The sequence below is a fragment of the Salvia hispanica genome, chromosome 2, assembly GCF_029641045.1.
Source record: "Salvia hispanica isolate PSC_SH4W2 chromosome 2, Shi_PSC_v1, whole genome shotgun sequence".
Lineage (NCBI taxonomy): Eukaryota > Viridiplantae > Streptophyta > Magnoliopsida > Lamiales > Lamiaceae > Salvia > Salvia hispanica.
In genome coordinates, this window is record NC_142693.1 from 62517798 (window position 1) to 62532182 (window position 14385).

At 34.3% G+C, this 14385-nt stretch overlaps 2 protein-coding genes across 2 annotated transcripts; both read left to right on the plus strand.

Moving 5' to 3' along the window:
• The first annotated feature begins 3117 nt into the window (after nt 1-3117).
• LOC125201553 (obscurin-like protein) lies at nt 3118-7321 on the plus strand. Its single transcript, XM_048099717.2, has 6 exons — nt 3118-3300; nt 4087-5711; nt 5793-5943; nt 6054-6201; nt 6282-6527; nt 6618-7321. Exons 2-6 carry the CDS (start codon nt 4100-4102, stop codon nt 6882-6884), a joined length of 2424 nt encoding a protein of 807 aa, XP_047955674.1. The 5' UTR covers nt 3118-3300; nt 4087-4099; the 3' UTR covers nt 6885-7321.
• A 4804-nt stretch (nt 7322-12125) lies between these two features.
• On the plus strand, nt 12126-13336 carry LOC125202165 (uncharacterized). Its single transcript, XM_089064451.1, has 3 exons — nt 12126-12710; nt 13026-13070; nt 13156-13336. The coding sequence occupies exons 1-3, from the start codon at nt 12365-12367 to the stop codon at nt 13182-13184; spliced, it is 420 nt and encodes a 139-aa protein (XP_088920577.1). The 5' UTR covers nt 12126-12364; the 3' UTR covers nt 13185-13336.
• The last annotated feature ends 1049 nt before the right edge of the window (nt 13337-14385 follow it).

Consider the following 14385-nt stretch of genomic DNA (forward strand, 5'->3'; position numbering starts at 1 on the left):
AGCAGGCCTGGACCTCACCTTATTGGATCCAAATTTAGGTGAGCCCAGTTTCAATTTCAATAAAAAAGAGCAACCCCATTAAAATTCAACTCAAAAGTCCAGTCCATAGTCTTAACAAAAAACAAAATTTAAGGAAAAAAAAAAAAGAAAAATACTTTGAAACAGAGGAAGCACCTACAAATTATTTGATTATAATAATCTGAAAAAAAAAATACTAATTTATAATTTATCATATGAAATAGAATGATCGCAGTGTAAATGAAAACAATGATGACAAATTTGAATCCTAATTATTGTTAGGTTTGGTATACTGAAAAGCATGTTTCGAGCAAGTTTCGCGCGAATAGAATCTTGCTTGTATACGTAAAACTCTACAATCCACTTTTAACCCGATTCAGTATTATTCGAGCAGTCTCGCACGAATAGAATCACTATTATTATTACATTGTGTTTACTTGTGCATTTATAAGATGTTTTACAAACATTTAAATGCATAAGAAGTAAACAAAGTCTAAGTCTTTTGCTTAGTAGACCGGTTGTGGGCGTCGTCCACTTTAAGGTAACACAGTCAGATCTATGCAATACTTTGCAAAAGAAAAAGAAGAATTTCACAACCTAGATAGGCTTTGGCTACCTATCGTGAAAGGTTACAATGTCAGTCCGATTATTTCTAAGCCTTTCTGAAATAAGATGACGTTGGTGTGGTATAGCACTGAACGGATCTAACAGCAAGACTTGTCCTTGGGCTATCTACTGAAAGGCGAGGTCTTGATAATATTTGTTTCTTAATCAATGTAGGTTAGCATTGAGCATACGGTATTGATTATGCACTACTTTGACTTATCAAATGGTGCGGGTTTTTCGTAACCCAATTATCCTGGTATATTGGGTAGTGGTGATCAATATCTAGCGGTGCTAGGATTGCTATTATGTTGAATCATGCACGAGGTGAGTCTCGTTTGATAATGTCCTCAAGAGGAGCTCGAACAAGGTTTTATTATTCGGAAAACTGGCCAGTTGGAGTTTTATTACACTATGAATAATAAATAAATGATTCTTGCTAAGTCCACTCTTGGAATTAATAAGATATTAATTAATTAAGTCCATAGCAGACATTGATTAATTAATGGACATTTATATCTTAAGCGCGAGAAATAAATAATAAAAGTGGAAACCCGGATTACTTGTAATTTCGGATTTGGATAGGGAGAGTTCAATATTACTTCTGTAGTGGCTGCTCGTAATATTCCAATATAAGCTTGTATTAAATTGTGGGTTCAATTTAATTAGTAAAAAGCTAATTGGGCGAGCCCATATCCAAAACCTTCCATAGATCCCTGTCTGGGCCCATAAGGAACTTAATATAAATAGGAGAATAAAGGAGACAAAAAAATCACAATTTTTATTCTTAAAATTTTCGAAAATTTCGAACTCTCCAGCTGTGGAGGAGACAGAAAAATCACAATTTTTATTCTTAAAGCATGAATTATTTGCGTTCTAGCATGCAATTATCTGTTTAACATGTGAATTGATTAATCGCATAATCGGTTAAATAGATCCTTATCTGATTTATTTGTTTTGTACAAGTCTTCCGCTGTGCAAGGGGCACCAAACCCCAGCAAATTATATGAAAAACTTTTGTGTAAGTTAAACGAGAAGGATTAGAGCAAAGAAGAGCTAAATGTAGAACCGTAAAGGATTGTTGAGCCGATTAATGGTGTTTTATGATGTCACTTATAAAAATTTATAGAATCAGTGTTTTAAAAATCGGATCGGACGCCCAGTTCAACCGCGAACCGGCAGGCAGTGCGGTCTGATTCACCCCTAAAAACCACTTGCACTTGCCGCGAACCGGTGGAACCGGCCGGTCAGACGTGAACCAGAAACCGGTTTTTCACTTTCTCAAAATGTTTGTTTTAAAATTTGTTGTTGCTAGCACTTGAACACATGACCTCCTCTCTAAATACCAACTCCTTTACCACTCCACCACATGATCATTTTGTAATATTATGAACATTAATTATTCTTATACATTAAATCTGAAATTCTTTTTTCACTGAAATTAATAATTCATTTTAATTTTATATTATTTTAAGAAATTATTAATGATAATATATTTTTTATATTTTAATTATTTACAATCACTGATATTTTACAATATACTAGGAGTTTATAATTATACATAGAGTTTAATTACTAGTTTTTAATATTGTGTATTATAATTTATTATTTTATTTAAACTTAACGTCATTAAAATTATACTCCCTCCGTCCCAGATAATTCGGGACATTTTGACCCGACATGGGTTTTAAGAAATCTAATGGAAAGTGAGTTGAAAAAGTTGGTGGAATGTGGGTCCTACTTTTAAAGTATTAGTTTTATAATAAAATGTGAGTAAGAATGAGTTAGTGGAATATGAGGTCCACTACCAAATATAGTAAAAGTGAAGTGGAACAAATTATGTCAGACGGTCCGAAATGGAATACTGGGTCAAATTATCTGGGACGGGGGGAGTAATATACTAATACAAGACTTGTTTTCTATAATAATACTATTAAATGTATAACACTATAATATTTATTGATAAAATATTTAATTAAATCTTATTATTTACTACTAAATAAACATATATATATATATATATATATATATATATATATATAGGAATGCGATCATATCATAACTCATATTTATGTGATAACCTAATAACCCTATCATTTTTGGGTCAAAAGTATCATTTTTACTAAAAATGATATTTATACACGATAAAATGATATTTTTTCAGCATGCATAAAATGATACTTTTATATTCTGTTCCATAAAATGATATTTTTCGTCCATAAAATGAGGTTTATTAGGTCATCACCATAAATATGGGTTATGATACGATCACATCCCTATATATATATATATATATAAATAATATTCTGTTTCAACCAATGGTTTGACCAGTGAACCAGTAACGACGTCGTTTCGCCGACCGATCCGATTTTTAAAACATTGTATTGAGCAGGAGGATAGGATGATCCTGTTCTATTCTGATTCTATATTCCACAGAATTCTTTTATTGGTTATCAAAATGAAAAAAATGAAGGTAAATTTTTAGAATGATCTAAAAATATCAATTTTCTTTTATTTAATTTATTGGGCTGACGATAAAGAAAAAGAAAAAGCTGAGTCTTCAGCCTTTCTTGTTCGCCGGGAACTCGCCAATCCTCCACCGGCTGCCGTTTTCTTCTGAGCTCCACCACAAATTAGGCGGAGCCACTTGGAATCTCCGCTGCTCAGGATTAACTGGAGGTAAGCTCTACTTTGTCTTGAAATTACCAATTCAGCACCCATTTCAACTATTCGAAGAAATGCACAAGAGAGAGCTCGGAGTTTCCATTATAATCAGTTAATTGTTCACTTCCGTGTTCTTGTAAGCCATGAGTGAGTTATATCTAGTTAATTTTGAATCAGGTCCCTGAATTTTCATTGATATGAATGCGATAAATTCTATATGTGATTTTCCTCTTTTATGCTAGTCCATTAGTACATATTCTCTCAATTGATCGATTAAAGCAACTGTTTTAAGCATGAATTGTTATCTTTGTAATTCAGGAGTTGTATTTAGTTGTTGTCGGATTGGGTCCCTGAATTTTCATTGATGCAAATGCCATAAATTCTATTTTGATGTATCCATTTGCTCTTTTGATCAATATATATTCTTGCTTGCTTTCCATGGCATTTGGCATGTTTATTGCATCATTGTAGTATTCCATCATATTATCTTTACTCAATTGAACGACTAAAGAAACTGTTTGAATCATGAATTGTTTGAGTCACAGGGAAATCTTGCCACAGGCAAAAAGATTAGAGTTACCTGTTAATTGGTAATTTGTTACTGTGATGGTTGTTTATGTAAATTGTTTATTAGAATTCTTGGTGCACCATACATTTCAACCATCCAATGGAATATGCACCTTCTTTGATACTTCGTAAATCAGATGAATATTGTTGCTCCTTAGTTATGAATACGTATAAAAAAACATCTAGTAACTTCCTCTTACATATCTCTCTTTGTGAATATGCTTCTTTTTGCAGTTGAGCTTGAGGAATGGCCAAACAATCCCAATATTTCTTCCTTGAAGAATGGTTGAGGAGCGTCATTTCTATCAGTAGCAACGAGAATGGTTCAGTGCAATCCTCTACTTCCTCTGCTCAAGCATTAATCCAAGCTTGGGCCGACCTTAGAGACTCACTTAAATCCCAGGCGTTCCATGCTCGACATCTCCAGGCATTGGAGATTCTTATTGGTTCTCAAAATGCCCTTTATGTAGCAGATCCACAAGCAAAACTTATAATTTCCATTTTGTCTTCAGAAAGTCTCTCTCTTCCACAGGAATCTTATCCCTTATTCTTTAGACTTCTATATGTTTGGGTTAGAAAATCGAGGCAAAATTCTTCGGTTGTTGAATCTGCCATCGAAGTGCTATCACACATTTTCTCTAGCAAATCTTGTTGTGGACAAAGCTCCCTTTTCTTCTCCAATGGGATCCTACTCCTTGGTGCCCTTTCTTTCCAGACTTCTGCTTCTGAGAAGTCCAAAAGGCTTTGCTTGGAGTTGCTTTCGAAGTTACTCGAAGAAGATTACCGATCTATTTTCTTGTCGGATGAGCTAGCCACCAGCACTCTGGCAGGTGTTGGTTATGCTCTTGCTTCCCCTGTTATAGTAAATTTTAGAAGAATTGTAGATATTTTGTTCAGGATCTGGGGCCGAGATGGTGGACCCTTTGGTATTTCTCAGGGACTCATGCTACTGCATGTGATCGAGTGGGTTCTATCGAATTCCGCAAACCTGCATTCCATGGATATTATTGATGATGTAAGAGAGCTTTTGGAGAATGTCAAGCCAGCTCATTCTTCAGTTGCTGTAGTCATGACTGCTGCTGGAGTGTTGAGGACTATAAATAGATCTGGATTGACTGGCTTCATGCCCATAATGAATTTGGTAGAGGATTGTCTCGAGGTTGTGGCAAAAGAATTGGCTGCGACCAGAGGTGCTGACTGTCATCTTGTGCACTGTATGGCACTAGCTTTGGCTCGAAGTGGTTCCGTCTCCTACAGACCTTCTATTCTCGCTACTCTTGCACTGGCGTTGTTGACCGAAGTATTCCCTTTGCAGCGTGTCTACGATAAGATCCTTAAAGTTCCTGAAGAAAATCAGGCATCGCTACATGATGAGATCAAAGACCACCTGAGTAGCTTCCTTTTCAAGGAAGCAGGAGCTATAACTGCCGTCTTCTGCAATCAGTATGCACATGCGAATGAAGATAGTAGGAGCTCGGTGGAGAGTCTGGTATGGGATTACTGCCAATCAGTCTACTCATGGCATCGGCAGGCGACATTGCTGCTTAAGGGCCAGGGACATTATCAACTCATTAGCGACATGGAGAAAATTGCCGAATCTGCTTTCCTTATGATTGTGGTTTTTGCATTAGGAGTAACAAAACATAGATTAGACACGAGAATAGACCAAGATACTCATTTACAAATCTCGGTGAAAATATTGGTTTCGTTATCATGCATGGAATATTTCCGTAGAATGCGCTTACCTGAGTATATGGATACAATTCTAGCTGTTATTGTAAGCGTTCAGGAGAGTGAATCGGCATGTGCCACATTCATAGAGTCTATGCCTTCCTATCATCATTTGATCACTTATGATGGTATTACCTTTTATATACTTTTCTTTCTTTTATCAAAGTTCTCAGCTTAGAATTCTCCCTGTATTTACTTACTCTTTGCAGGTTCTTCTAACCAACCTGAAATGGAGCATCCGTGGTCCACCGATGAGGTTCAAACTGCCCGTGTCGTATTCTTTATGCGGGTTATACCTACTTGTGTTGATCGATTACATGCCTCTGTATTTAGGAATGCTGTGGCTCCCGTTATGTTCCTGTATCCTTTATTAAACTGGGAAATTCTGAATCCTCAAAAACCCTTCACCACTTTCTTGTGCAAAAGTTCTCTGTATTTTGACCTTGTTAATTCCTTATACATCATCTAAGATATATGGGACATCCCAATGCAAAAGTTGCTAGATGTGCACATTCAGTTTTTGCAGCTTTTGTCACTTCTGGGAAAGATCTTGATCAGGATGAAAGAGATTTACTGAAAGAGCAACTAGTTTTTTATTACATCCAGAGATCATTAGAGGTACCGATTCTTCTACTTTGTGCATGTATGGTGAAAGCTAGTTCACTGTTTAAAGTTTGATAAATGAGTTGGAAATGCAGGGTTATCCCAGGATCACTCCATTCGATGGAATGGCTTCCGGAGTAGCTGCACTTGTTCGGAATCTCCCTGCTGGTAGTCCATCTACATTTTATTGCGTTAGTAGTCTCATTCAGAAAGCGACCAGCCTCTGCAATGCAGTTGATGATCCCGATATTGATCTATGGAAGAGCTGGGAAGGAGAGTTGGAGCCTCCTAAGAAAGTGCTTGATCTGCTTTTACGACTACTTTCTCTGGTTGATATACAGGTATAGTGTTCTCATATATACTTAATTGATCTGTCGTCACACATTCGGATCTTGGCTTTCAATTCAGTTAGATTCGGTGAATACTTGTAGGTTCTACCACATTTAATGAAGTTACTGGCCCAGCTGATTGTCCAACTACCCTCGAATGGACAGAATGCACTCCTTAATCAACTGTATCAGCAAATCGCAGATTCTGACGATGTTATAAGGAAACCAGCTCTGGTTTCATGGGTGCAGTCTTTGTCTTACCTATGTTCTCAAGGTACCGACAGAAAAAGACCAGAATCGGTAGGAGAATCTGCATCTGCTAGCACCACAGGCACGATCAGCCTAAATAGAATCAGCGCACGTTTGTAGACGTCTAGGTGGAAAATGGTTTAGTCTTCTTCTGTGGACTCTATGCAGCTTGAACTTCTGAGTCACTAATCACTGCCAAGAAATGATTCGAACGAGATAGCTACCAGCCGGATGATGACTAACTTCGATGGCCTCAAAACCTGTAACCGGCTGGCATCTGCATTACTGCCTAGCTATGTCTCTCCTCCATTCTTGATTACCTGATTACTGAGGTATTTTGGTGTATACTTCATCAAGCCTGTTGAAATCTTGTGTAAATATCACATAGTTAGGACTCTAGGATATAATTATATGGTGGGTTTTAGGATTAATAAGAATTTTCTGCTACATTCAAAGGTTATGGTAAAAGACCCAAATTGGCTTATTGTTGTATTTTGTCAGTTATTAGCTCTTTTACTCACTCTATATATAAATTATTCAAATTCTAAATTTCTCAACCCCTCTCTTTCTCATCTCTATTTTTTGATAATTTCTTAATTTTCATATACTTTATGTTTATGATGATATGGTGAGGGTAATTAATGAGGATTGCAATTGATGGAGGAAGAAAGGGAACAAATGGTGGTCCACACAATATCCTTGAATTTCCTCACATTCCAAACAATACAACATGAATTATATCATATGATTATATGATAAACCACAATTATTGATCCTGAAATGAAATCTCATTTTTTTTTATCTTAAAGTTAGTGGGAAAATTGAAATTGCATCCAATGATATTAGCGATCAATTGTTTGTGTATATAATTGACATCTCAACTGTAATATAGATATATATATCAATTCAGATTTTGGGGATCATGTGAAGTTGCCAACAATATCAAAGTTTAAAATATTTCTGACCAAATATTGAGTACGTGGAAAAATCTATCCAAAGCCACAACATACACATTACATATTCAAGATGCTATCACTATTATGGAAACGGCATGATTAACCAAATTAAGGTATTATAATGTAATGAACAAAATTTAAAACTATCATAAGTACAAATTAGGTAAAATGACATAGTTACATTTTTTATTAAATTTAATAATGATTGTCTAGTGTAAAAATAGCATCTGTTGTGATTTGAGTACATGTATATATTAACTTATTGACCAACTAATTTTTTTTCTTCCTAAGGCATCCCTCTTGTCGACAATTAGATGATTGATCCTTTGTCAACGGTCAGTACACTAAGCGGTAGGAGACTGATAAATGGTTTGCTCCATTCACATGAGCAGGGATCGAACGTCCAACCTCACCTCATGCTTAAGGGACAAGGTGCTAATATGTATAGAATATTAATTTGTATGAGCAAATAGTAAATCAAATCATTATCCATTCTTTTATTTTGAATCGTGGAAGTTATTAGGAATTGATACTCGGTTATCACATAATTGAATCTGTATTTATGATTATTAATCAGTTATACTGCAATTTCACAATACCATAAAATTGTCACCTTTTATTGATATGATGTAAGTGGTACATTATTAGGTAGCCATGCTTAACTGTTACTGTATATTTTATAATGATGCAATTAATTTAAAAATATTATTAAGCGCCCTATACTGTATTAAATTTATAGCACATTTTACTAAGATAAATGCAATATGTATGACATAAATTAATATATTAGTTGAATGATTGACGAAATGTGACGTGAGAGAAAATCAACCCCACCTATAATTTAAAGTTAGCATTAAATCACGTCGAGGAATCCCTATCACTTCTATTATGAATAGGGACAGTGTTGTAATTAAATAATTAGCTGCATGAGAAAGACTGATCTTGTAGAAAAATTTAAGTAGTAGGATATAGTAGTATTTTAATTAAGAAGATGCATATTATTTCAATTAATTCATAGAAAAATCAACGTTGCTCAAAAACTCAAGGACTTCCAAAAAAGAATTTTCTAACTTAATATATACTCCTATATGAATTATTACACGAAAAAAATGTAAAGTAAAAAATATCAATTTAAATATATAGTGAGTCACTCCTCGTATCAACGATTGGTTTTGTGATAGAATATCACGAGAGTTTGATCTGTCTCATCTTCACATATCTGGTACCTAATCCTCGTAAAAACTGACCGTATGACTTTATTACAGTAGACCTTATGTTGTACTGACTATGTTATTAGAGGTGACGAGACATAGGTGATCCTTGTTCAGATATTAAGGATCAGAGGTAACGAGGCATGGGTGATCTTGTTAAGATATTAACAAGTTACACAACTCACATGTAAGAGACACATTGAGATATTCACATATAATTAAAAATGTCACACGTCGAAAACGAAAGTAGAAAGAGATCAACGTAAATCTATATTTCAGCGAGCCATTCATTCTATCATCGGATAATTTTCAATGAATGTGATCGTACCTAGATACATTAAATATAACATTTACATGTGCTTAACATAAAATATCACAATAGTACGTGGTGATAGCTCCATGCAAGCTGTGAATGAATAGTATGTTCTCTTGGGGCGTATCACAGACATTGCTTTCTAATTATTGTTAGAGAATTGACACATATTATAATATTTACAAAAATATTTGATCATTCATTGAATTGAAATGTTATTTAGTCATATTGACATGACTTAAAGATACTAAATTGGGACAAGTAAGTTGGACTTTCCTCTAACATCACTTTTAAGTTACAGAAATTAGACTATGATTGATTGTGACAAAATAGGATCAAGTGAGGCTTTGGCATCTAGTAATAATATATCTTGAGCTGTGGAGACCTAAAGCTTTAAAATTTGCCAACATAACAAAATTCACACCTAAAATCTCAATGAATACCATGTTAAACATGGGTGACCACAAACGTTTGTCAAGATCGGTCGCACCTACTAGAAAGGGGTTGGACGAAGAATCGAATCGAATCGAATTATATTGAATTATTAATCATTATTTGATTTTAACTTATGTGTATAACTTTTCTTGATCAAATAAGTCAAATGAGAGTTTTACATTTTTCGAAAAATTTCATATGAAAATTTGACAAATTGGATGTATATATCGGATTTTTTTTGACATAATTAGATGTTGATGGAAGAAGTGAATAGTTCTAAGAGAGGAGAGGCCTAATTGAATATAAAAATATGTTTGAAGAAGACATGTGTATATTGCATAATATGGAGAGGGACATTTAGACAAAATTGATGTGAAATGGTAGAGAGGTTTATTTGCCATTCAATTGATCATTGGAATTTGAAAATTTTGGTAAAAAATGTCGTGTTCTCATGCATAATATGGAGAGGGACATTTAGACAAAATTGATGTGAAAGGGCATAGGTTTATTTGCCATTCAATTGATCAATGAAATTTGAAAAATATGGTAAACTTACCGTGAATTTAATTATGAATGTGAAAATGAATCGAATTTAAAGAAAATATCATCTGAAATTGGGTCATATTGATTGAGTCTTTCATCCTCACAACAAGAGCTTTACTACTTACATATATATCCTAGGAGTGAACTCAAGAAAAAAAAGTAAAACCATAAATAAATAAACAAAGCTGATTTCCATATTACTACAAGTATCTCTAATGTCACAATCACAATGAATAATAAATAAAAATCTAATGAAACAAGTTAAAAGTTAAATCACATCACCAATTCAAACCAATCCATACATGTGGTGAAGGTTTGGCCACAAACACACACTTACACATGGAAACATGCTTTGCACTAAGTGAGATTAAGAAGCTGATTAAGAAGCAAATGTAAGATTTAGGGTGCAAATAACTTTTTTTTTGCCAAATCAAGACATGGTAAGCAATAATCCCTAGGCCATGATTATAAGAATATGAACCCTAAATAGCACCTTCAAATTAACTTTTTCCATGGCTTTGCAAAGGTGAAGGGCCACACACCTATACTTGCTTAGCCACATTATAAACACCACCCTTTCTTCAACACCACAAACATTCATCTATGTTTCTTTCCTATTTTTAAGGTGTTTTTTCATCTTCTCAGGTCCTCAAAACATTTTGCATGCCCTAATCCAAGATTACCCCTTCGTCGGTTATTTTCTTTTTATATTCTTTTTTCACATTAGGGTTTATTATACTATTGGAGTGTGTGTTGTGTGTTTTTCTTTCTTGAATCTTATCACCGCAAATATGTGTTTTTCTTGAACTGCGCGTGTTACAGTGGCGTCTAACGAGCAACGATGTTAATGAGACAAGAGACATGTTACACATCGGCCTCTTTTTAAGTCCACTTTTGAAGAAATGAAAAAATATTTTAGGGAGATAACAAAAAATGTGACGAAACTACTTGACATTCGTTCTTGCATAACATAGACTAAGATGGTTAGGTCGAGGCGCAGATGCTTAGTTTGTGAAGACAAGATCATGAGTGGGAAAATTGAAATTGATTATGTCTTGATTGATTTCAAGAACTCATATGGTTGTCATGATAAGAGAATATATACATGTGGGATGATGTTATCAGCCATATGCGTGTGTGTGTGTGTGTTTTCTTTCTTTCTAGTTGCAATTTGACATGTAAATGGCACATCACATTCTTGTGTAATCTTTGCACTTGTTTTCACTCAAAAAATCTAAGCAATACGTGTGCAAACGTTTGAGATTGAAAATCTATGTATCTTTTGATTTTGACTAGGAACATATATATAGTATTTCTTATGTGTTTATACTAAGGCCAAGAAATATAATTAGCTAGCTCTTCCATACATGTTGTACCACCAAGGTTTTGAAAACCGGACTAGACCAACAATATTTAGACCGGTTCAACCTAAATGACACATTGTTTAATGCGGTTTGGACATTGAAACCGTTGGAATTTGAACGGTTATGAACCAAAGAAATTGGCCAATTCGACCGTGAACTGGTTCGTGGTTAAATGGTTTTTGAAGTGTTTTTTCAAAAAATTATCATTTTTTCTCACTCTTTTCCGTGCTGCCTTTTCCTCTTACTTGCAATTTAATAAAAAAAGAACTATTGTTTTGCAATATCATTTTCATTTACTAAACTTCAATATTTTTATATAATACTACTATATATTTAATCATATATTAGTAGTTAGATGGGTCCAACCGACTGAACCATGAACATATATCTTCGTCGATTTGCTTACTAGTATCATTGTCCATGAATCTCTGTCATGCCCCAAAACAAAAAAACCAAAGTAGCCTAGACAACTGGCAAATTTGATTCCAACAGCAACAGATGTATAATACTAAGCAAAGGGATAGAGCCAATGACACATTATTTTCTCCCACAAAATTCCTTCCCACACACATGCACACATTTACCTATCTATATAATAATACTAAGGCAAAGGGATTTGAGAATGATTTATTTGCTCTCACAAAATTCTTCTCTTCCTTTTTTCTCTCTTTCTTCCTAGCATTAAAGAAAGACACATTTTATTCCATTTCAAGCACACACATATCTATCTATATATCTTCACAAAGCCTTTCACAAACCAATCACAAATCATTGAGGGATGAACACATCCACTTCTGATTGCACCAGCGGCTCCGAATCCGGGTGGACTACCTACTTGGTTCATCCCTCCAACTCGACAAGTCCTTACACACACTACACGCACCACCAAGGCAAAGGAGCCAACGCGCATGATCAAGAAGATGAAGATGAAGATGACAGAGATGAAGAAGACCTTTCAATGGTCTCGGATGCCTCATCGGGGCCTCCACATTTCCCGGCCCCGTCTCAGGCTCAACAAGACAAAAAGCAGAAAAGTAAACCAAAAGAGATAAAGTTGAAGAAGAACAAGAAGCAACATAGCCTGTGCCTTGATGACACTGCCAGCTCTCATTTCTTGCAGGCAAGTCCAACAGCTTATTATTATTATTGTTAATTGTCAGATAAATTAAGAAAGATGGTCAAATTCTAATAACACTTTTCAACAAACTGAATTATAAAACCACTAGCCACATTATCAGGGATGGTTGCAAAAATTACAAAAATTTGCTAATTTATGATTTAGTTTTAAAAGTGTTGATATACTAAAATTTGACCATCTTTAGTGATTTATTTATCAATTTGCCTTTATTTTTTAATACAAACCCAAAATTTGATTTTACATATGTGATTAAAATGGAACGAGGGTTTACAAGTTTTTTTTTATTACATTGTTCAGGAAGAGAGCAAGATGCCAAAAAAGAAAATAGGATTCTTGAAATCATCAGGTGAGGATTTGGGTTAGTATTTTTTATTTTATTTTTGTGACATGAAATTTGTTAGCCAATAATAAGGCCTTGTGCATATTTGCAGGCAGTTTGCTGGGAAGAAAAAGGCAGTAACTAAGAAAGAAGACATGTTTTTATCTCTCTCAGTCTATATGTGCTTCAATTTCTCAGGAAATTCTATTTCTCCTTTTATTTATTTATTTCCTTAAAGGAGAAAAATGTAGCAAAATATTATTCTATGATTTATAGTACTATTAATTTGTACAGCTAGTGTTCAACAACACACATTACACACATCAACTCAATTAACAGAAAATGAAGCATCTAAAAATTCAAGTACACTAATCGATAACAACATATTGATCTATTTATTTTATCAATTGTTTGAGCACTCGTGTGGGCACATCTCAATAGATGATAAGAACCCAACGAAAAATTAATAAATACATAATAAAAATATAGATATATAAAAAAATCATCAAAATAAAATCTTGAGAACAATGCTTTCTCCACATTCCTTTCTTTACACCAATGTCCAATAGAGACATATTACCACTTATGATAGCAACATATGGTATACGCGTGTGTTTATGGGTGGACGAATCTTGGCTCGTTTCATGTTGTGAAAAAGGCGAGTTATATCACTAAACTGTGTCGCGAGTTAATTGTTCAAGAAGAGTGCAAAATTTATGGACCGGGGAATCTTGGCTCGTCGGCCCATGTTAAAAAAAAGACAGAGTTATATCATTGAACTGTATATAAGGAGAATTGACTATTTAGCCATGGTGCAAAATATGGGAGAGGGGGTTCTTAGTTCTCATTACTCATATATGTGTTGCTATACTTATGTGAAGCTCATATCTTGATGAGATTTTGGGAAAGGGACAAGAGATCCCATTTATATGTATAGTCTTATCAATCTCTCACTACATGGTGGTACCTCTAATAATTGAAAATAATATTATTGGGTGTAATTCAATTTAGAATAGATTTATTATGATTTGTGTAGATTTTTGTCTATGTGAACAAGTAATTAATTATGACTGACTGCTTCAATTATAGTCAAATATTTGGCTAGAGGTTGATAGATGCATTTGTCCACATCATAATAAAAATACAAGAGTTTGGCCATGGTGCATAATTATTATTTTCTCTAACATTTAGTGCACCAATTATTGAATCAATCCTTGCACGCACGTGACCTACATTTTGTCACACCTACTAACTATCAAAGATGGACACCTTTAATGAAAAAATCCAACCTTTGAAATCAAAATAATTCATATCACAGCTTGTATGTCTTTAATTTCCATCG

Excerpts from the sequence above, each read along its gene's own strand:
- LOC125201553 (XM_048099717.2), top strand. The coding sequence starts at position 4,100 with ATGGCCAAACAATCCCAATATTTCTTCCTTGAAGAATGGTTGAGGAGC. Across the intron at positions 6,202-6,281 it reads ACATCCAGAGATCATTAGAG|GGTTATCCCAGGATCACTCC; the intron begins GTACCGATTCTT and ends TTGGAAATGCAG. Across the intron at positions 6,528-6,617 it reads TTTCTCTGGTTGATATACAG|GTTCTACCACATTTAATGAA; the intron begins GTATAGTGTTCT and ends GAATACTTGTAG.
- LOC125202165 (XM_089064451.1), top strand. The coding sequence starts at position 12,365 with ATGAACACATCCACTTCTGATTGCACCAGCGGCTCCGAATCCGGGTGG. Across the intron at positions 12,711-13,025 it reads CTCTCATTTCTTGCAGGCAA|AGAGCAAGATGCCAAAAAAG; the intron begins GTCCAACAGCTT and ends TTGTTCAGGAAG. Across the intron at positions 13,071-13,155 it reads AGGATTCTTGAAATCATCAG|GCAGTTTGCTGGGAAGAAAA; the intron begins GTGAGGATTTGG and ends GCATATTTGCAG.